The sequence below is a fragment of the Oryctolagus cuniculus genome, chromosome 9 (genome assembly GCF_964237555.1).
Source record: "Oryctolagus cuniculus chromosome 9, mOryCun1.1, whole genome shotgun sequence".
Classification (NCBI taxonomy): domain Eukaryota; kingdom Metazoa; phylum Chordata; class Mammalia; order Lagomorpha; family Leporidae; genus Oryctolagus; species Oryctolagus cuniculus.
In genome coordinates, this window is record NC_091440.1 from 78,279,854 (window position 1) to 78,303,186 (window position 23,333).

At 42.5% G+C, this 23,333-nt stretch overlaps 1 protein-coding gene across 5 annotated transcripts in view; it reads left to right on the top strand.

Annotated features, from left to right (window-relative positions):
* Positions 1 to 23,333, top strand: part of DCLK1 (doublecortin like kinase 1) — a 385,516-nt gene that overhangs the window by 275,535 nt on the left and 86,648 nt on the right. For 4 of the 5 annotated variants that reach the window (XM_008273546.4, XM_070049012.1, XM_008273545.4 and 1 more), the window contains exons 5-6: positions 2,678 to 2,794; positions 20,665 to 20,759. In XM_008273546.4, coding sequence (XP_008271768.2) covers positions 2,678 to 2,794; positions 20,665 to 20,759 — 212 coding nt within the window. Of the gene's footprint in view, positions 1 to 2,677; positions 2,795 to 19,352; positions 19,741 to 20,664; positions 20,760 to 23,333 lie in introns of those variants that run through there. The other variant, XM_017350169.3, reaches the window with a different exon arrangement.

Below are 23,333 nucleotides of genomic sequence, written 5' to 3' on the forward strand. Positions count from 1 at the left end.
ATCAAACAAATTCAGGTTTCAAGCAATGTGATCTAATCCTTGTTTAGAATTCAGCAAAGTTTTTTTTTTTTTTTTAATATAATATGTAACCTCAGTCAGGGGTCAGGCAAATGACCACTCATGGAAAGTTTAATTTGGGTCAGACCTTTCAGAGAGCAACTTGTCAAGAGTTTTTTTGTTTTGTTTTGTTTTGTTTCAAAGTACTTGTCTTTCAACCCCCCAAAGCCATTTCATTCAGCAAATATTCCTGAGCACTTATAATGTACCCTTGGTTTCTAGTTGCCAGAAATGAAATTTTGGGTGTCAGGGGCTAAATCTAGCATAAGGAAATAATTTAATAACTGCACATTCATTTACAAGAGTATTGTTGAGTAATTAGTATAGTGAAATACGGAAAGCAAATTTGATATCCTTCCAGTGGTAGGAATTTGGTTAAGTAAACATTCTATTCCATGCAGAAAACTGCTCTACAGACATTAAGAAAGAGAATGAAAATGCTTACAAGATATGGTGGAGTGAAAAAGGCTGGTAGCAGGTCAAGATGTATACACTAATGCCAATGTTGTTTAAATATATAAATGAATAGGAACCATTTCTAAAAGTTTGCATAACCTCTTGCCAAAAAAGCATCATGGGTTATATGGGGGGGTTTTGGTTATCATTAAAACTTGCAATTTTCTAAAACATTATTAAAAGTGGTTTCTTGAGAACAGGATGGGTGGATTAGTACAAGATCATTATTGGTCAATGCAGCTCACTAGGAGGAAAATAGAAAGGTCTTTGCTATTTAAGATGAGCAGTATTGAAAGTAATGAACGGGCCGGCGCCGCGGCTCACTAGGCTAATCCTCCGCCTTGCGGCGCCGGCACACCAGGTTCTAGTCCCGGTCGGGGCGCCGGATTCTGTCCCGGTTGCCCCTCTTCCAGGCCAGCTCTCTGCTGTGGCCAGGGAAGGCAGTGGAGGATGGCCCAAGTGCTTGGGCCCTGCACCCCATGGGAGACCAGGAGAAGTACCTGGCTCCTGCCATCGGATCAGCGCGGTGCGCCGGCAGCAGCATGCTGGCCACAGCGGCCATTGGAGGGTGAACCAACGGCAAAGGAAGACCTTTCTCTGTCTCTCTCACTGTCCACTCTGCTTGTCAAAAAAAAAAAAAAAAAAAAAAGTAATGAACATGAGCCCTTAGGATTTAAATCTAACAGAAGTGAAGTTGTTTCTCAACCCCAGGCTAATAACTACTTTAGACACATAACATAGACTCTCCAGCAGCTTCGTGTAGAGGCACTGGCTCCCACAGTGCCCTTGGGCAGTGCCATCTCTTCCTCAGTTTCACCGCTTCTGTGCCAATGCCATCATTTCCCACACATGGTGAAGCCCCACAAGAGTAATGATGAGGACCCCCACCCCCCTAGGACAGTAAACTTAGATCTGTCATGATGAGCAGAAACTTCCATCATCACATTTCTGGATTTATAAGGTTGACCTTTCTTCCTAGATTTTTTCTTGGCAGAAAGAACAATTTATTCTAAAAGAGACACACATATAGAAATAACTCAAGAAGTAGATATAGAGAGGACCAAAAAAAAAAAAAAAAAGCAATTCTTTATGAGTCTATTACTCCCAATTGACCCAAAATACAAGGGTATTTCCAAAAATTCATAGGAAATGGAATTAAAAGTTGTTTATTTGGGTGCAGGAAAGTTTTGAAATTTGCTCATACATGGAATCTTGAAAAAGTTCATTGAAGGGTGGGCATTTATTCTAGCACTTAAGACACCCACATCCCATATTACAGTAACTGGGTTTGATGCCCAGCTCCAGTTTCTGAACCCAGCTTCCTGCTATTCACACTCTGGGAGGCAGCAGTGACGGCTCAAGCAATTAGGTTCCTGCCACCCACCTGGGATACCTTGACTAATTTCTTAGTTTTGGCCTGGTCTAGTCTTAGCATTTGAGAGTGAACCAATAGATGAGAGTGTGATCTCTCTCTCTCTCTCTCTCTCTCTGCTTCTCTCACTCACACATACATTTTTTTAAAGTTCATATGAAAGGCATATCAAGAAAACTGCATAGAATGCATAGATTTCAAAACCGTTTTGCAGGGCTAGGGCTGTGGCGTGGTGGGCTAAGCCTCCACCAGTGGTGCCAGAATCCCATATGGGCTCCAGTTTGTGTCCTGGCTGCCCTCTTCCAATCCAGCTTGCTGCTGTAGCCTGGGAAAGCAGTAGAAAATGGCCCAAGTGCTTGGGCCCCTGAACCCATGTGGGAAACCCATAAGAAGATTCTGGCTCCTGGCTCCTGGCTTCGGATTGGCTCAGCTCCGTCAATTGAGATCATCTGGGGAGTGAACCAGCAGATGGAAGACCTCTCTCTCTCTGTCATTAAAATAAATAAATAAAATGCTTTAAAAAAAAACTTTTTGCACTGAAATAAACTCAATTCCACTTTTCTACCAGCTTTTGAAAAGAAGGTCATGGAGTATTACTGACTTTCGTGCCTAGGGAGCTCACCTTGTCCTTTCTCGTTTTCCTGATTCCATTGTCCTAGCTAAGCCTGATATTGGCAGGAGGCAGGTGTGACCGAGGACGCTAGTATATTCCTACCCCAGGTCTCTTGAGCATTCTGGGATGGTGTGGGTGATGTTACGCAAACCTAATGTTGGTTGTTGTTCTTTCCCCAGAATGTCGTGTGGTGAAGTCCACTTCCTACACCAAAATAGCTTCATCATCCCGCAGGAGCACCACCAAGAGCCCAGGACCTTCCCGGCGCAGCAAATCCCCGGCCTCCACCAGCTCAGGTAAAGCATCAGAGGAGACAGCCTGCTTTCTGACGCAGGATGAGGAGAGGGTGTGTGAAGCCCCAGTGTGAGGTTTCTAACATGGTGCAGATTCCGGTGATAATTTTAGAGCATGGGAGAGTGGATGAACAGATTTAACGGAGTCTAGGAGTCTAGCATGTTGGCTGTAAGAAAAAGAAGCAAACTAGGGAAAACTTGCTTAGTGAAGGCTCAGGAAACCCAGATTGGTCCACAGATAGAAGCGCGCTACTGAATTATGTTATTCTGCCACGGAAGTTCATCTTCCAGGCTATAGAAGTTTCTGCCAAAATATTTGTTCTACCTGGGTCTGGCTTACAAAGAGTGTCCAACACGTTTTCCCGGAACTGTTGTTCTGGCCTCAGTTTCCTTTTGTGGCTGTGTATGGTGCTAAAAGCAGTGAGATGGATCGTATGGGGCAGTGGTCACTGCAGCGGTCACTGCCGTGGCCCTTCAAGGGTTCAGGTGCTGCTATGGGAGCTGGCTGTGGCCTCACGGGATTAGCATCTCAGCTGCGCCTTCTTTGGTTCTATGCAAAGGTGCCTTTTGTAGTTGATGGTGGTGGTTTTAGGTATGAGGTTTGTGTCACTATTAAGGGGAATTGTATATTAAATGATACAAACTGTTGAATGGGAATCATTAAATGGTACAAACATCAAAGTGATTGGCATTTGATTTCATGAAGACAAAAATGTGTGGATTTTAGTTTAATTAACTAGATTGCAAATTTACTTTTAACTGGCATATAATTGTTCATGTTCATAGGGTACAACGTGATCATTTGCTTTATGTATGTGTCTAATAAGATCATTATACATAATTGACATGTCCTTCTCAAACATCTATTATTTCTTTATTGGGAAATTTCAAACTTCTGATTCTTTATAAAATGGGCAATAAATTGTTGGAAACTCAGAGCAGCTCTTGTAAATCAGGACAAAGACCTTTAGGGCCTACACAATGGCCTTTTACTCAACAGCACACCCAGGGTAGCATGGAAAGAGCTCTCAGCTGGGGCTGCCTAAGAGGGAACTCTTAATAGATTGATGGCTACACTGAACTTGGTTTGGAATCACCTTCCTCCTAGGACTGTACTAATTACCACTATTCCCTTGATGGGTCTCCAAAGACCACTTTCTGCTTTGACATTACCTCTAAGGGTGGCACCCCCTGCCCCCTTCCCACAGCAAAGCCAACATCATATCCAGTCTCAGGATCAGCCTCAGGGCACAGCTGGTACTTGAGTTGCAGCTTGTTAAACCCTCCTGATTTAAGATTCAGCTGAGAACTCTCAATATGGTATAGCTGGGGCAGGCATTTGGCCTAGCAGTTAAGGCACCACCTGGGACATCTACATCCCCTGTGAGAGTACCTGAGTTCGATTCCTGGCTTTCCTTCCTATTACAGCTTCCTGCTAATGTGCACTATGGGAGGTATCAGTTTATGGTTCAAGTACTTCAGTACCTGAAACCCACATGAGAGATCTGGATTGAATTCCTGGCTTCCAGCTGCAGCCTAGCCCTGCTCTGGCTGTTTGGGGGCATATCAAGAGTTAACCAACACATGGGAGATCTCTCTTTCTGTCTCTTCTCTATATTTCTGCCTTTAAGATAAATAAATTCATTAAATAGCATAGCTCATCTGGATGGAACCCCAAAATGAGACTGCTAACTGGGGATGCAGTGAGATCAGTTTAGAGTTCATGGAGATCACCTGAGCACTTGGCAGAGTTTGTCATCTTGACCTCCACTCCCTCAGATTCTGACTAAGGAGGTAAACCTGTGCTTCAGCAAGTACTCAGAATGATTTTAGTAGTCCATGGCATACATTTCAAGAAAGAGAGCAATGGTGCTGAGATGAGCAGCATCACCTGACCACCTGTCGGCAGTGCAAAGTCTTGAGCCTAGTCCAGATCTGCTTACCCAGAGGCTCTGGAGCTGGAGCTCAGCAGCCTGGGCATCCCCAAGCCCTCCAGGTGGCTCTGATGCACACCCACATTTGGTAACCACTAGGATGCAGACAACAGAAAGGAAGTAAGTTCAGGAAGTCAACTGACTCTGGATAATCTGGGGGGAAAGATGTGGCTTGCTCATCTTCATTTATTGGCAAGTTAGAGATGACTTGCTTTCCACCTCCCTGCTTGCCTCCAAGTGACAATTTCTATCACTAACTATTCCAACCCAAGAGCAGACCTCCAGATAGCAAGATATGCAGACCAAGGGTACAGTGTGCCAAGGAGGTCTTTCACCAACTCCCTCTTCTACCTCCTTACAATGTCCTGGCTGTAGAGAATCAGTCACCTGGAGAAGACAGACTTTCCTTCCAAAGATCATCTCTTTGCTGGAATATTAGAGAATATCTCTCTCTCCAAGAAAGACACCACCCACACACAGAGGGAGGACTCCATGAAATGTCAGCATGATTCTGAAATTGCTGCATGTTAGTGTGTCCGTGCACCAGCTGACAGCGTAACATTGAGCTCTGTTGGAGGATGGTCATTCTTGAACAAAGAACAGGGTTCATTTTCTGCGACCAAACCCAGGCTGTAGAATAAACTTTCACAGAGCAGTAAGGGAGACAGATCATTGGCCTAGCTAGCCTATTGGTCTCCCATATGGATTCAAGGACCAAAGGACTTGGGCCATTTTCTACTGCTTTCCTAGGCCATAGCAGAGAGCTGGATCAGAAGTGAACAGCCAGAACCCGAACCAGCACCCACATGGGATGCCAGCACTGCAGGCGGCAGCTTCACCTGCCATGCCACAACATAGGACCCTAGCATGTCTAAGATTTATATATATTTATTTATCAAAAGTAACTTTGAAAACTCAGGAAAGCATATTGGCCTGTACGATAAACGTATTTGCATTCATCACTACCACATTCCTTTTGAAGGTTTAACATTGATGGGACCTGCTACCTCAAAACAAATAGGTTTTTCAAACAAACGTCCCTAGAGCCTTTTTTCAACTCTAGTGAAAACCAGGTGGATTTGATGAGCACTAACTTGGAATCATCCCTAGTAATACAAGCCTTGCCAGGTGGTATCATTTCTATAAAGAAAGTAGAATCCACATCAATTCTCCAAATCAATATGTTCTTGAAAAAGTAACACTTCATTCAAGGTATCCTTAAACTTGTAAGTTGAAATTATTTATGTGCCACTGATCTTCCAGCCAACTCCCTGCCATGTTGACCTAGAAGAGATGACACACAACCATTCCCTGGTTGTATAAAAGGCTGTGATATGCAAGGACTATTCCCTACTCTGGATCATAGTAAATCTTCTACCCTCATTGGAATGATTCCAGTGTACAGAGGCTCTACAGAGCAGCCAGCTGACAGTCACAAGTGTGTGGATTATAGCAGTGATTCCGAGACCATTCCCTTTTGGTGTCACCATTTCTTATCAGACAAGTGCAACAACTGGATGTTGGGGAGCTTCCCTTTGAGGTCCATCCACTGCCCTGTCCAGGTCTCCAATCCTCACTCAATTCTGACAGTCGAAACCAATGAAAAGTAACAGTAAATTTCCTCTATATTGGTTGAATCTCAATTTTTAAAAAATAGTTGTTTAGCATTTTTCATAAATCACAGACACTTGGATAGTGATGATTTTACTTTAATATCCCTTAAAAACTGATATTGCCCCAAATCCAATGACCACCAAGAACCTGTTTTGAACATTAAAGAATATTTGTAATGTAAATTTTGAAATGATTCCTAGTTTAGTTATTAGATTTCCACTTTCAGTGTTCATCTTCCTTCATTTGATAGAAATTGAAACACATTGTAAAGTTAAGATTTGCTCAGTTTTTAGGCCATGTGGATGTTAATAACAATATGGTTAGCTTAGCATACAACTATGAAATATCATAGTTACATAGGACATTTATCCCATCAAGCTCTGCAACAATTCCCAGTTAGCAAGTAAGAAAAGTTACTATTATCTCTGTAGAAATGAAGAAGCAAAAGAAGAGCTGAGTGCACTGCTTTGCTCAGAGTCTCAGACTGAATGACCACTCAGGGCTGGCCCCTTCCCATGCTCTGTCTGGATAACCAAGCTGGAGGCCTTTGGTGGCAGCTTCTTTACCACCACTTAGGAGAGTTTTGATCTCTAGGAAATAATTCATCTTGTACTTGCTTTGAGATCACAATTAACAGCATCATAATACTATGCAATATAAACCTTACTATTAATCCTCTTAACACCATCATTTCAAGAATTAAGTAATTCACCTCAGTTTCCTGGTGTACCTCAGTAGTGAAGGGAAACTGTTCTAATTTAGCGTTGGAATAAAAATGAGAATCCTTCATAAATCCTCCCTTTGCCCTTTACCTATTCCTTTTCTTGGAAATAAAAAAAGTTCTGAGTGATTTATTAATGTAAGGTATTCATTTACACATTCAGAAATGTCATGTGCAGGCCTACTAGTGTCAAGTGTTTTCCAGGTGCTAATGATGCAGAGATGAAAGGAAAGAGCCCCTACTTTCAAGAAGCGTGGGGGTCAAGACCTACTAAAGAATTTATGGATGACACCATTCATATATCTGTTGAATTGTTTAGTCTCTATAGCAGGAAGTGCCTAAAGAAGGCAAATAGAACTAGAAAAAAGTGAAACCAGAAGTCTTCATATTACACAAAAAGAGTAATATTCCCCTAGATAATTAAACACTTAGCAGACACAGAACAACTAACAAACCAGAGAAATGGTTTTCAGTTTCTTTCTTAAAGAAACAAGAATATATAAGAGCATCATAAAGAGTATTTAAATATGGGCTGGCCCTTTTCATGTATATATCTTTGAAACACATACATCTTGTAAAATGTGCAGTTGAAACCATTTTAAGCAAATTCTGTTTTTTGCACAAGGAAATTATAATAAAACTTCTCTGGAAATAGGAATGTAATATTTACTCACTGATTTCAGTAAAACTGATAAAGTTGAGTTCTGACTTATATTGTTTTCTTCACGTTGAAAGTATAAGAAAATTCTATTTACCTATCTTAATGTTTCAGTGCTACAGTTTTCCTTTAAGCTTTCAGACTTCAAAATGTTGACTTCTTCCTGGATGCCTGAAAAAGACCTTGGGGTACTGAAGCTTGTCTTAGCATGGCATTTCCATTTAATAAACGTTTAAAAAAGAATTTTGATATTTTATTTTATTTTATTTTACTTTTTTAAGATTTATTTATTTACTTGAAAGTCAGAGTTTCACAGAGAGAGAAGGAGAGGCAGAGAGAGAGAGAGAGATATTCCATCCGCTCATTCACTCCCCATGTACATGGTGTGCCCATATGAAGCCAGGAATTGGGAGCTTCTTCCGGGTCTCCCATGTGGGTGCAGGAGCCCAAGGACTTGGGCCATCTTCTTCTGGTTTTCCAGGCCATAGCAGAGAGCTGGATCGGAAGTGGAGCAACCAGGATTCGAACCAGCATCCATATGGGATGCCAGCAGTGCAGGCGGCAGGTCTACCTGCTATGCCACCATGCTAGCCCCAAAACACTTATTTTATTTATTTTAAAGGCAGAGATAGAGATAGAAAGAGAGAGAGAAAGAGAGCACGTGAGTGCTTCCATCTGCTAATTCACTCCCCAGATGGCTACAATGGCCAGGGCTCAGCCAGGCCAAAGCCAGGAGCCAAGAGCCAGGAGCTTCTTCTGGGTCTCCTCTGGGTCTCCCATGTGGGTACAAGGGTCTAAGCACTTGGGCCATCTTCTGCTGCTTTCCCAGGCACATTAGCAGAGAGCTGGATTGGAAGCAGAGCAACCAGAACTGAAACTGGTACCATATGGGATGCTAGCATCACAGGCAGAGGTTTTACCTGCTATGCCACAGTGCTGGCCCCTCAACTTTTTCTTACAGAATGACACACTTTTCTTAGAATCTCTGTCTACAGAAGCCAGGACAAATATAACTGAGTCACCAAAGGTGCCATATATGCCCCCATCAAGAACTAACACTCTTTCTGGCCTTTCAGAAATGTGTGGTCTATAGTCTGCTTTATGAGAAACACTGATAGCATTAAACATTCATTCTTTCAATGTGCATTGAGACCCCACCATAGACCACCATGCTCAGCGCTGGAAATGCAAGGGTGAATATTTAAAGGAGGGAAAAAAACCTCTTTTTTAAAGAAATTAATGTCTACCATGACTGAAGCACCATTTTATTTTTCCAGGACTTAATACTTATTTGTATATGATTCCAGAAATCCTGGTCTTTTATTTATGCTGTTTAAATTTTACTTTGTTACAGTTACATAAAAATATTTTATGCAACATATGCAGATAAGTCAAGAATCAAAGCTGTGGAAGTTGAGAGAATTTTAATCAGCTCGCTCGTATAATTTATCAAATTCTTTTGATTTATATCAAACTCCTTCAAAGGCAGGTTGCTCAGCTATTAATTTTTAGCTCAGCCTTTTTCTTTAGTGTGGAGAGTTCACTCTTGTACATACTAAGAGAGATCTTTTCTGTTTTGGGGTTCCCAGGGAATTGTTGAAAACAAAACGTATCAAGAAAATTAAGAGACTGGTGATTTATTCCTTGTGTTTCTAGAATTCCTTGTGACACGTAATGCTCATCTTATATTCTTTCTCTGCACTTATCAACTTCCCACAGTGCTCACTCTGGAAGGACCAACAAACAAATCGTTGAACTACTATCTTCACTTAATATACCTGAAGGAAGCACCCTACATCACTGGTTTTCATAAACTCCCATTGCTAATGCTCAGGTTAATTAAATGTTTCCTGAGTATCATTTCAATCTCAAGGATATAAAGCTGATTAAAGCATAACTTGACTTAAAAATGGCCCTTTTTCTAGTTGTGAGACAAACATATACACCATTTACTCTAAGGGTGTAATGAGTGCCATGACTGCCCAGAGGAAGAAGAGCTTAGATCTCACAGATGCGGGCAGAGAAAGCTTCTAAGAGACAAGGACTTAGAGAGTCAGACTTGAGGGAGGATTTCTACCAGGATGAGAAGGACCAAGAAGTCATTTCCTCCCAGTGTAAGTTAAGACACAAGACATGAAAGTATACGGCGCATTAGGGCTAGTCAAGTAGAAGTGAGGGGCAAGAATTCTAGGAAAGGCCTGGATGTGAGGTGTTAGTCTGGTTGGTTGTGGATCAGATTTCACAGGGCCATGGAGGTGTTTTTCTTACATTTGGGTTATGTATGGGGATTATAAGTAAGGCCATGAAAGACCACAGTTGAGTTTTAGAAAATATGACACATGGCCAGTGTCACGGCTCACTTGGCTAATCCTCCACCTGCGGTGCCGGCACCCCAGGTTCTAGTCCCGGCTGGGGCGCCGGATTCTGTTCTGGTTGCTCCTCTTCCAGCCCAGCTCTCTGCCGTGTGCCAGGAAGGCAGTGGAGGATGGCCCAAATGCTTGGGCCCTGCACCCGCATGGGAGACCAGGAGGAAGCACCTCGCTCCTGGCTTTGGATTGGCGCAGCACGCTGGCCGTAGCGGCCATTTTCGGGGGGGGTGAACCAACGGAAGGAAGACCTTTCTCTCTGTCTCTCTCTCTCTCTCACTAACTCTGCCTGTCCAAAACAAACAAAACAAAACAAAACAAAAAAAGCAAAAACACACGGTGATAGAAAGGAAGACCACAGGTAAGGAGTCAGCAGCCAGGAAGTCTCTTTGAGTCCCCTGTAGTCATCCTGGACAGAAATTCTCAGGACAGAATCAAAACAGCATTACTAGGGACAGGGGGAGACTTTAGAACTCGGAATTTAGTTGGACGTGAGGCCAGAGAGAAAGAGAGCACTCAGAGATGGGGAGAGGTATGTCAGGTGAAGAGAAGTAGGGAACAAATTCCATTCTAGACATGGGAGTGTGATATGTTCTGGAAACACCAGTGGGCAGTTAGGAACAAGTTACCGTGTTTAAATCAGGAGATTGGAGCTGACGGTGTATGTTTTAGAGAACCTAGCATATAGCAGTAATTAAAAAAAAAAATGTAACACACACATCCCCCACCAACAGGTTTGTAAAGCTTAAGATAGAAATCTGGGAAGCACTTGCAATTATAACAGGAGATCAGAGGAGGAGGGTAAACAGTGATAGTTCAGTGATGGCAGTTTAAGAGGCTGGCGATATTGAGATGGAAGAAAATGCCACAAGCATTTGATATTAAATTAATAGTGGGGCCAGCCTTGTGGCATAGCTCCAGTGGCATAGTTCCAGTCCCAGCTGCTCCACTTCTGACCCAGCTTCTTGCTAATGCCCCTGGAAAGCAGCAAAAGGTGGCCCAAGTGCTTGCGCCCCCAAACCCAGGAATCTCCGGGCTCTCGGCTGCTGCTTGGCACAGCCCTGGCTGTTGTGAACATTTGGGGAGTGAACCAGCAGATGGAAAATCTCTCTGTGTGTCTCTTCCTCTCTGTAATTATGCCTTTCAAATAAACAATTTTAAAAAATCAATAGCATGAGAACAGGAAGATGATCATATGATTGGGTGGCAAGCAGACCACTAGTGGAGGAACCATTTCAGCGGACAAGAGCAGTAGCCAGTCAGCCTTATCTGAGAATGCTGTCCATGGGGTCATTAAGGCGCTGCTCCAGGACCGACTCCCAGGCTTGCCTGAAAGGGGAGGCTAGCCTGCAGCAACTGGTCTCTCATTCCAGGACCCTCACCCACCCTGACCCTTAGGGTCCTTATTTGCCTAATTCCCATATGATGACTACAGAGTATTCTTGAATTTCAGCAGACAGGATTCAAAAAGTTCAAAATTTTACATGAAAGGCCTCTGGATGATCCTGCTTTATTACTATATTATTATTTTTTCTTTTAATCCCAAATCATCTTCAACATATCATTCCCTCCCCTTCCCTGTTCAGTCTGCTGCCTGGCTCTTGGACTTCCTCTCTTGCTGCCTGGGTGGCCTCTGTGCTGTCCTAGCTCTCCTCTGTTTCTTGTGGCAGCTGAAAGCCCTTGCCACCTGGCCTCCTCCCTACCTTTGTCCCTGCTCCTGACAGCAGCCCTTCCATGGATGTCTGACTTGCTGCCATTACTCACTGTCTGCTAGACCAAGTTCATACTCCTTGTTCTCAGGAGGACAGTGTTGATTTGGTCATAGTCTTCCTTTCTAGCCACATCTCCCACATCTCCTCTGAACCTATGCTGTATCCTAGAAACAAATTTTTCCCAGATGGCACTTGGACTTTTCTACCTCTTACCTTTTTTCCTAGCACTTGGCCTAAAATGCCTTTGTCAGTGACTCCTGCCTTCTAAAGCCCATGCACCCAATTCAGTCCAGCTGTCCTGTGCAAAACCTTCTCTGCTCACCTCACTGCTGACAGTCCCACAGCAACTGATTCAGTACCCAGTTACAGGTGACATACGGTCCCTGTAGCTGCTAAGGTCTCTGAGAGCAGATGTTCTTTGTGTGTCTACAGTGACTGCAAGTTCATGTAACTACTGGGGAGATATAAAAATAATTCCAGAGCTGTATCTCTTTCCTTCTCTCCTCTGTTCTTGGTGATTTCTTCCCACTGTTGTCAGCAGATGAGCCCTTTGAATAGGACTCACTCACTCAGCCGAAGAGGAGAATACAGACATGTCGGGGGAATCAGGGCTCCACCAGACCTAAGGGTGAACTCCTATAAAGCTAAAAGTAGGACAGAGCATCTTTCCCCAGCTCTATTAGACAGTTGTCTCTTTTTCTTTGTCTCTGTTGACTGTATATGCTTTTTCTTTCTATCTTTTTTCTTCCCAGTAATGTGGCAAACACCGCACCAGGGTCAGGAAAAGAGATTCTAGCAGTCCAAAAGACCCCTGCTTAACTAGGGAATGGGGGGGATCTAAAAGCAAAATCCTGATCTCCTACATAAGGTGCCTCAGCTGACACTCCCAAACCCCAGGCATATGCATACAGGAGGTCTTCCAAAGGTTCATGGAAGCTATGTGTTATGAGAAACTATGCTTGAATTTCTAAATATTTTGCATAAAAATGAACTTAGTTTTTTTTAAAGATTTACTTATTTGAAAGGTAAGAGTTATAGGGAAAGAGGGAAGGTCTCAGAGAAGGAGGGGGAGGAAGAGAGAGAAAGATTCCATCTGCTGGTTCACAAATGGTTGCCATGGCCAGGTTTGGCCCTGACAAAGCCAGGAGCCAGAAGCTTCATCCAGGTCTCCCACTTGAGTGTAGGGGCCCACGTATGCTGCTTTCCTATGTACTTTAGCAGGGAATCTGAACTGGAAGTTGGGCAGTGGGACCATGAACTGGGACCTATATGGGATGCTGGCATTGCAGATGGCAGCTTAACCTGCTATGCCATAACGCCAGCCCCAATAAACTTATATTTTAATTCCATTTTCCACAAACTTTTTGATGTCCCCTCACATATGTTAACACAATCCCTCACCTCTTCTCAACAAGGGCAGCACCAGAAATTTGTGAACTTTTGTTGTAGCAAAAATGTTCAAATATACAGATTTGAAAGAATAGAGACATGGTCTGGCCAGATGAGCAAAACACATTATAGAACAGAACAAAGGAAACAATCCAAAGAAATCAATGACCATTGGAGATTGTCACTGAAAATGTGGTTTTACTTCCAAAATTCTGTTTTTGTCATTAAATAAAACTTATGAAATTGATTTTAAAGATTTTTATCTAAAGTAATATATTCTCATTATGAAATACTTAGAAGATGTAAGAAAATCAGCTATAATTCCACCATTTAGTGTTTTATATATGTTTTCCAGTTTTTTTTTCAGTGTGCACTTTCTAAGCAAATATTTATTTTGTTATTTATTTGAAAGAATGAAACAGAGAGAGACAGCAACAGACAGAAATCTTCCATCCACTGGTTCATTCCCCAAATGCCACCAACAGCTGGAACTGGGAGAGGCAGAAGCCAAGAGTCCAATATTCCATCCAGATGTCCTGTGAAGGTTACAGAGACCCAAGTACTTGGGCTATCATCCATATCTCAGAAGGCGTTAGCAAGAAGCTAAATAAGCAGAGTAGCTGGGACTGGAACCAGCACTCCAATACAGAATGCAGGCATCCCAAGTGGCAGCTTAACCCACTGTCCTTAGCATTGGCCCCATCAGTGTGTACTTTTTTGTTTTGACTTTGGTAAGATGTTGATATAACTACCTAATTAGGTTTTGTTTGATTATGGAACAAAATTAACAAAACAAATATTTTGTGAAACCTTTTTATAAATAAAAGCTATGAGGGTCAAATGAAGTTATTATGTGTGTTGCTTCTCATACCATAGCTGTATTTTTGTGCTGTGTACAAATCATTTCAGGTATTCAGTCTTGAGCAAGCTTAGCTTATTTTAGCAAGCAAGGAGGAATATTCTGGTGAGTTGTGGGAGGGTGTGATGTGGGTTTCATGTCTGGAGTTTCTTTTAGCAAAGTTCATGGATACTTTGGTAGAAAATCAACAGTGATTTACACGTTACCCTTTTATCCTCTCTTCACAACCATGTTTGATAACAGTTGTTAGATCTGTGCTTCCATAGAAAGAAAAAGCAGATCAGAAGTTCATCAGCTCTCTGATTCCGGTATAAAGAGCTGATTCAGGCTGGGATTTGGATCATCTCTAAGCTCTGATCTCTAAGTTCAAGAAACCTTTTTATTTTAAAATCATCACATGCATGTCTGGTCACCCCTCCATGCCCTGCCTTTCCCTAGAAAGGACCAGATGCCCTTAATCTTATCCTGTAGACATTTTTAATGTTTGTCTTCCCCTAAGATAGTTCTGTTTCAGCAAAAGTTTAATTTTTTTCAGAATTTTGTTGTAATTCCTAATGATTATACATACCCTAATACATGGTGATTCCAAGCCAGAGTTTTCTTTTTAAGATTTATTTATTTGTTTAAAAGGCTGAAAGAGAGAAAGAGAGAGAGAGAGAGAGAGAGATCTTCCATGTGCTCATTAACTCCTCAAATGGATGCAACGGCTGAGGTTGGGCCAGACCAAAGCCAAGAGTCTGGAGCTCCATCTGGGCCTCCTACCTCGGTGGCAGGGGCCCAAGCACTTGAGCTGTTTTCCACTGCTTTCTCAGGTGCATTACTAGGGAGCTGGATGAGAAGCGGAGCAGCCGCGGTTCGATCTGCACTCATATGGGATGCTGGTGTTGCAGGAAGCCACAATGCCGACCCCTCTTAGTATCCCTTGCATTTCATTTTTTAATTCATTGTATGAGTATTTAACACAATGTCTGTATGTGGCAGGAACACCATGAAATACTGAATGAAAAAAAAAGTCACTAACCTTTTAATGAGATAGTCTTGCTTGAAGATTTCTCAGATTTCAGAACCAATCTGAGATTCTTGAAAGCATTTAGCTTCCACATGTAAGTCTGAGACTCTTAGGAATCCAACCCTAAAGAGAAGTGCTGTAAGTCCACAAATGGGTTGCTAAACAAATATGTGAGTCTGAAGTCGTTTAAGAGGACTAATAAATTGGTAAAGATAAGCCAAGTGTCTCCAAATTCTAGAAATTTTTAGTAACTTTCATATTTAATTATAAGCTTCTTGGAATCAAGGACTGATAGGTGTGTAGCACATACTCAGCACTGACTGGTTGATATGTAGAACCCTACATCCATGGCTCCCGTTAATGAAAAAGAGCATGATCAGCTGTCTGAAATGATGGAGGGAATGATGGAGACAGACACTCCCTGAGCAATTGTACTCACTAGTGTGCTGCTTCCAGTACTTGCCATTAGGATGCCGCTGGGCTTAGGTGACAGCTGAGTTGAAAAGGGACATGGACCAGGAATGGTAGAAGTCAACTCTGCAGTCAGATTTCTCTCACAGCCCTTAGGTGACCTCTTATGTAATTGATCATCATGCTCTCTGTGAATCATCTGTCCTGAAGTTTAGCACTTCTCGTGGCAGAAGTAACAAGTGGAGCAAGGAAATACAAGATTTAAGGAACATTTACCCATATGGATTGGAGCAAAAGAAACCAGAACTGGCTATAAGGCTGTGGTTCTGGTGAGTTTTACTAATTCAGAGTATAGGGAATTAGACTGAAATAACTGTTAGACCTTCTTGACTATTTACCAACAACCTCTCTACATTAATTTTTCCTATTTAATATAAATAAATATTTAATAAGGGCCTCTGAAAATAATGTTATTTGTAAGTTGAATTTTAATAAGTCTTATTAAATAAGTAGCAAGTCCTTTTTATTGATACTCAAGGACTTCTGGTGTGAGAGAATAAAAAACAAATGAATTCAGTGTATACATCAAATTTACCTATAAAAATACATGTATCCAGTAGTGCTTCAACAATAAGGTGTGTCAGGAACCATTTTAAGGGTCAAGCATTTACCCTAAGGGTTAAGATGCCCATGTTCCACATTGGATTAACTGGATTTGATACCTTGCTCTGGCTCCTGACTCTAGCTTCCTGCTAATGCAGATCCTGGGAGGAAGCAGTGACAGCTCAGGTGAATGGGTTTCTACTATCAAGGTGTTAGGCCTGGATTGAGTCCCGGGTTCCTGGCTCCAGCCCAGCCCAGTCTCTGCTTTTGAGGCATTTGGGGATTGGACTAGTAGATGGGAGGTTTCTTCCTATTTTGCTCTCAAAAAATTATTTTTAAGAAGTTACCAGTGCTTTATTTGAGAGGCCAGGAAAGAGTCTGGGCAGAGCTCTGACCCTGAGAATACAGGCTGTTCCTGTATTTCAGGCAGGTTGTGTTCCAGAAATATTTTATTATAAATGGCTCATTTGGCACTTGAGTTTCATTTTCTCAGAGAGATGGCAATGCAATGCAAAGCACTGCACCTAGTGGCTTTAAACAAAGGAGCTGGGTCCAAGTGTCCCAGTGGTAGAGACAGAAATCTTAATGCCCTTACCCCTACAGACAGGAGGAGCCTTCTGGATGGGTCTGTTCGAGCACATGCTACTCATGGAAAAGCGCAAAATGTTTAAAGTAAGACATACGTGAGATCCTGTATTAGCTCTGCCACCTTCCAACTGCCTGTCTTTGGGCAAGTTACTCCTCTGAATGTCAGTTTCCCCATCTCAAAGAGGAAAAATGACATTTCCTACATGCGGAATTGGTGTCACATGAGGGGCTTCAGTTCACCATGTCCAAACAACTAGCCTTCTAAAACTGCTTCCATTACCTAAATCTTCATGAACCAACCCATTACCAAGTACTATAGTTTATTAATTTGTTTATTATTTATTGAAAAGGCAGAGAGAGAGCGAAAGAGACAGAAACAGATATATATAGAGATCACCGAATTCCTGGCACACTTCCCAAATGCCAGCATCAGTCAGGGCTGGGCCAGGCCAAAGGTAGGAGCTGGTAACTCAGTCAAGGTCTCCCACATGGGTGGCAGAGACCCAAGTACTTGACAGCCTTTGCTGCTTCCCATGGTGTGCATTAGCAGGAAGCTGGATCCGAAATGGAGCCAGTACTTGAACCTAGCCACTCTACTATGAGATTCATGTGTCCCAAGCAGCATCTTAACTGCTGTGGCAAATGCCCACCCCAAATCACCAAGTCCTCTAGTTTTAACTATGAAATCTCTCTGGAATGTTTTCACTTATCCTCATCCCTACTACATTATCCTAAACCAATCAGGCCGCCATCTGTGACCACTATCTCCTACCTCAACATTCTGGTAAGGCAAATCCCTGCATCCAGTATTGTTCCCTTCTAATCCATTCCTGACTGAGTGAGAGATCTTGAGAGTTTTTAAAAATATAAATATGGGGCTGACATTGTGGCGTAGTGGGTAGAGCCACCACCTGCGATGTTGGCATTCCATTTGGGTGCCAGGTGGTGTCCCAGCTGCTTCCCTTCCAGTTCAGCTCCCTGTTAATGGCCTGGGAAAAGCATCAGAAGATTTCCCAAGTGTTTGGGTCCCTGCAGCCATGCTGCAGACTGGAAGAAACTCTGGCTTCTACCTGGCCCACCCCTGGCCATTGCAATTATCTGGGGAGTGAATCAGCAAAGAAAGATCTCTTTCTCTGTCTCTCCCTCCCTCTCTCTCTGTAGCTCTGATTTTCAAATAAATAAATAAACATTTTTAAAAGTTATAAATCTATGTTTCCTGCTTAAAATCATTCAGTTGCTTCTGATGACTCTATGGGTAAATCCACACTCTTTAACATGAGTTTTAACACGCTGCCCAGCATGCAGCCCAAGCCTTCTCCGTTCTTGTCCATAGCTCTCTTCCCCAAATTCTACACATCTGCTACACTAAATTATTCTGTCTCTTCCATGCATGACACTGGCTCCCTCTCCCATGCCCAGCCCTGAAACTGGCGGTCACCTGGGGTTTGGATGCATTTCCTTCATTGTGCCCGCCCCCACTTCACCTGGGTAATTCCATTACCCATTACCTTCTCTGTAAGGTGTTGACCTCACCAGTTATTGGAATTCCATGAGCAATACCCAGTACTTCTGTGTTCAAAAGTGCTTTATTGGACTGATAAGTTTATTCCTGTGCTTTCCCTCTAGGCTAGAAGGCTTGGCCACCGTAAAGGAATATGGTAGTGAGAGTGCAGATTTTGGATTATTTGTGTAGGATTTTGGCCTCTGCCCCATATTTTCTTGTCAAGTTACTCATTCTTACACCTTCATTTCCTCGCCCATAAAATGGAGAGAAATAATATTGTGTACTTCTTAACATTATTGTGAGTTAAATGAGGTAATAGACATACACATTTACTTGCAAACAAATGCATATAACTGTACATATATAAAAAGTCTAAGTGCATAGGATGTATTCAATAAATTGAGGTGCATATATAAGGGACACTTACTAAATACAAGCCTTTTGTTTTGTTTTTCTTTTTAAAGCAGGGTATCCCTAAGGCTGTTTTCCTAGGAGTCCACTTTCTCTGTTTTCATTAGCTTGATAAGATTCCAGCCTCTAAAATAAAAAGTGTTAACACAGTGTTTGTTCTCTTGTTTGTTCATGTCTTTCCAATCAGTGTAGCCTTCAGGTATAGTGTAAAGAGGTAAAGTGTAATCAAAGTGGACCAAAAAAATATTATATTAGCAAAACACGTTGTCTGGCCGACCCACGGAACATCTCTTCCCATCCTGGTGCAGGTTCTGCCTCTGCCCACGGTTCTGAAGTCCTTACTCCTGAGCCCTTCCCTAGAAGGGACTGGCTAGAAAATCCAGTACCCTGAGGCCCCCAGCAGCTGGGAGCGTTCAACAAAGACAGGACTACTGCATGCAAGCAAATTAAAGCATTCTCAGCTTTTCATTTTACCCTGCAAAAAAAAAAAAAAAAAAGTTTGTGTTTTTCTTCCTTTTTTTAGAAGGAGTCACCAAATACATTTCAAAGGCAAAACTGCACATTAGTGCAGCGTGGGGTGTGTGACATGTTTTGTCAGCTCCTCAAGAGACCTTAAAAACAGGGCACTTCCCATTTTCCTGGGCCAAAAGTTTCAGGGAAAACACAGTGTGTGAAAAATCAATAAACATCCTACCTAGCCACTGAGTTCTGAGAGGGTGTCCTATTACCTGGCAGCTACCAGACTCAGAAGAGTTATTGTCATTTTGAATCTCAGATGAGTCACTGGGTCTCTTGCCCCCAGAGGCACTTCATTATGATTCAGTGCAAAGCGCTGAACAGGCTGGGGCTTCCGGGAGTGAGTGTGTGTGTCTGGTGGGGGTTGCCGTGGCTCCGCGTTGGCATGAGGCTTAATTGACACCTTTGATGTAGCCTAAGACAGAACCCGCACCTCCCACTGCCGCTTGGAAGACGTCAGCCTTACGCAGAAAAGGCATCTGCTGATGAATCCTGCATCTCATTCAGCCTGCTCTGGGAGCAGCCTTAGCCATCCTTAACTAATCCACCCGCTTCCCATTTCCGCTGGTGCTTGGCTTAGTGCTGAGAAGAGATTTTTGCCTCTTACTGTTAGGTCAATCACTAAGACTGTGTCCATGTTAGAACTCATAGAAGGTAAGTGGAATGCATTGTCGCTCGCCCTTGTGGAAACTGTTTATTGTGTACCTTCAAGAATGTGTGTGTCTCCTGCTAGTTTCCTCATGAGTGTAGAACTGTACTACTGCCCTTTGTGCAAGTGAATTAGAGGTGGCCTTCTGTATCTTTATAAAATCATGTCATCAAGTGTCTTATCTGTTCTTAGATTGAGGCTGCTTTGAGAAAAGAATTGCTTACTTGAGTTCTGTGGCTTTATTTCAGTTAAGTGATTACGGTGTGTAAAACTCTTGAGACTTGGATAGAATTCTAGTGATTGGAATCTTTTGAAAAGCAACTTATATTTTCACTAGCAGCAAAGATAAACTGGGAGCAGTTCCTCAGTGTCTGTAGTGAAATCACTTTGTCCTGCCTCAGGCAGTTCCATCAGAGGCAAGCTGGGGGGATGGATAACAAGTGGATCTTGGCACTTCTTCTAGAAGTTAGTTGTTAATTGTAAAAACACAGCGGGTTTGTCTTATCTAGTCACTGTGGGAATATCACTTGTGAGCTGTGCTAATATTTTTTGCTCATGGGTAGTACAGGGCAGTTACACTAAAGCTCAAGAGCGAATCCCATTGTAAATATCTCAGGACCTTAACCACAATCCTAAAATCTCTGTTGGCACAGTTAGAGACATCACTAATAAATTCACGAGAATAGTTGTGTAAAGTGCGGTTTTTAAAATATTATATAACCTGCTACTCAGTTAAACACAGGATTAACATAACAGCGAATTTCTGAAGAAGGTTATTCCCCGAGGCTTTTCGTCAGGATGAGATAAAAGGACATCTAGAATTTTAACAGATGTCCCTCTATAATTGTTTGCTTTTCTGAGAAAATAAATTGTCACAAAAATTATTTAACATGCCCTTTTTCTCTGTGTGTGATTCTTTGCATTTCTAGTTAATGGAACCCCTGGTAGTCAGCTCTCTACTCCACGATCGGGCAAGTCGCCAAGCCCATCACCCACCAGCCCAGGAAGCCTGCGGAAACAGAGGGTAAGGAAAAGAGCAAGCTGCCTATTTAAGATCTGTCTGAGCTTTGGTGCTAAGTGGCCCGGGTGCCAGCGAATAGTGCTGCTGCTCTCTAAGAGATGACCACACTAAAGCAGGAGGCGACCAACAGTGGGTCATTTATTGCTGTGGCTTACCCGGAACTCAGGGCTTGTAATTTCTCTGTGCAGTTGTCCAAATCCTAATTTGGAAAAGAATGTGCATTTGCGGCTTCACTTTCAGATGCTCTCTTTTTATGTTCTGAATACACAGAGTGTGTTAACACCTGTGGGTGTGTAAGCTTACTTAGTTTTATTGCATATTATCATTGCTCACCAGCCTCATAACGAGAAGGAAAAAGTGCTATGAACACGCAGAAGGACCATGGTAGGAAGTTGCTTTGTGGCGTACTTGGTGGTCCCATGGAGCTGAATGTCTGTGCAGCAGGGGATGAGTACATAGACTCCTGTTTTTGTGAATGAAGCCCACATTGAGCACTTTCCCTTTCGTCACTACCTACACTTATTTCTAGCCTGTTGTGCTGAAGAAATTGGCTGAGCTTGGAGACCACAGTGAAAACATTGCTGGGAACAGTGGTACCTCGTCCACGCTAAGGACAGGTGTAAGGATTAGCTCTTCTTGCAGCGCAAAAGACTTACTGTGCTTTTCCCCTAACACCTCTATGCTATTTGTTTTTTGCAGTAATGATGAGACAAGAATGAAAGAAGTAGGAAAGGGGAGAACAGGATGGGTATAGTAGAAGAAATGGGAGGCCCTTCATGGTCCTGACTTCAGGACCAGGTTGGGGAATGTGCACCCTTAGGAGGTTTTATGATGGTGCTCGTGGGACATTTTAAGAAGCAGAGACTTCTTTGGAGGCTACTGCACTCAAATACTGGATTCTTGAATTTGGCTGCATTTATTTTGGGCTTTAAAATGCAACTTCTAAGTTCCATCCATTTAATCTTCATCCAACATGGGAGGGCCTCTCAGATCTCCCCCTCCAGTTGTCTAAACCAGCAGAACCATCAGCCATCTATGACTCAGTCAGCCTCCCATTGCTTTGGAGCCAGTAGCACCAAATGTCAGGTTTGAGTACCTGTCTCTACAGACTCACCCGACATCAGGTTAAACGCATGTAGACTGTCTGATGAAGCCTGGGGTTTGGCCCCAGCTTCTCCTCCTCTTATCTTAAAGAAGTCTCCTATTGGTCCTCCTATTCAGTGGAAAAGCAAAACAAAGCAAAAGAGCCTCCTTGCACACAGAACTTCCAATAATTCTATGCCAGCTCCCTGTGAGTGTTTTCACTGGTGTTTTCCTCTTGGTCATAGTCTAATTTGACATTCTGAGGTACAGGAATTCACAGTGAACTCTTCCAAGAAGAACTGTCCAAATTCAGGCAGCCCTTGAGGGGAGGGAAGGCTGATACGGTCATTCTTTTCTGATAAATGTTTTGTTCTAGGCTCCAACCTAGACGGTCAGTCGCTAGCTATAGCACAGGAAGGGCCATCTTTTAGCGCATTCTCTCACTTTAAGTGTATGCTTTGGCGAGTACACCTACCGTAGAAATCCCTCTTTGAGCTAATTAAACTCAGATTCAATATTCATTGGTGTAGCTCATGCTTCGTTGTTGAAATTAAATGGAGAGTGACTGAAAATCCCTGCTATAGAGGGAAGATTCTCTCCTAGATGCCTCCTTGTGGAGATCTCCATCTTAGGGATATAAAACTATGCTCAGGCATTCCATTGTTGGCAGAATGAAGCTAGAGCTTGAAGAATGAAGCTAGGATTTTGTCCAACTGAGGTTGAAATGTCCATCCAGTATGTGGCCACTGGATTTTATAATTAACATTTATAAAATCTGGCAAATAGTCATACTGTATGATTCTCATAGATTCTTCATTTTGCCACTTAAGCTGCCATTGCAAGCACTATCTTTGACAGCAAAAACAACTCCATTGTTTTAGGGGAACAAAAAGTTTATCACCATTTATTAAGCACATGTTGTGGGCAGGACACTGGATGTATTCAAAGATGGCTCAGTTTTCAGGCTTTTGAATTTATGACCATCCTCTATCTATGTTCCATGTCAGTGCATGGAGACATTCCCAGCTGCTTTCGCAAGCGGAACTTTCATCTTGGTGTGTAGGCAACTGTACCAAATAACCCCTCCCAGTTAAAACAGGCTGAGGATGTCCCTATAAACTGGTCCCGTTTCAAATTTGGTTAATTTTCCTCTCAAATGGTTGGCTATACTCCTGTGCAGGAAATACTGAAATAAGTGAAAGATGGCATGTGCTAAAAGAGACACTTCAAAGAATAAATTAACTTTTTTTATCACAAATTGGAAAACAGTAGCTACTTCTATTTTTTCCTTCTGTGTTGCCTAGCAACATGGCCAAGAAAATCAGTTGGCTGCCCCCACCCCTACATGCACACATACACATGCACACACATGCATGCACACACACAGTTCTTGCTCCATTTTAAAATAAAGAAACATAAACAGATTTTTGAAAAATGAAACATTGAGACATTGGATTGCTTTTTATCCCAACAAGAAAGATCTTCATTCTCACT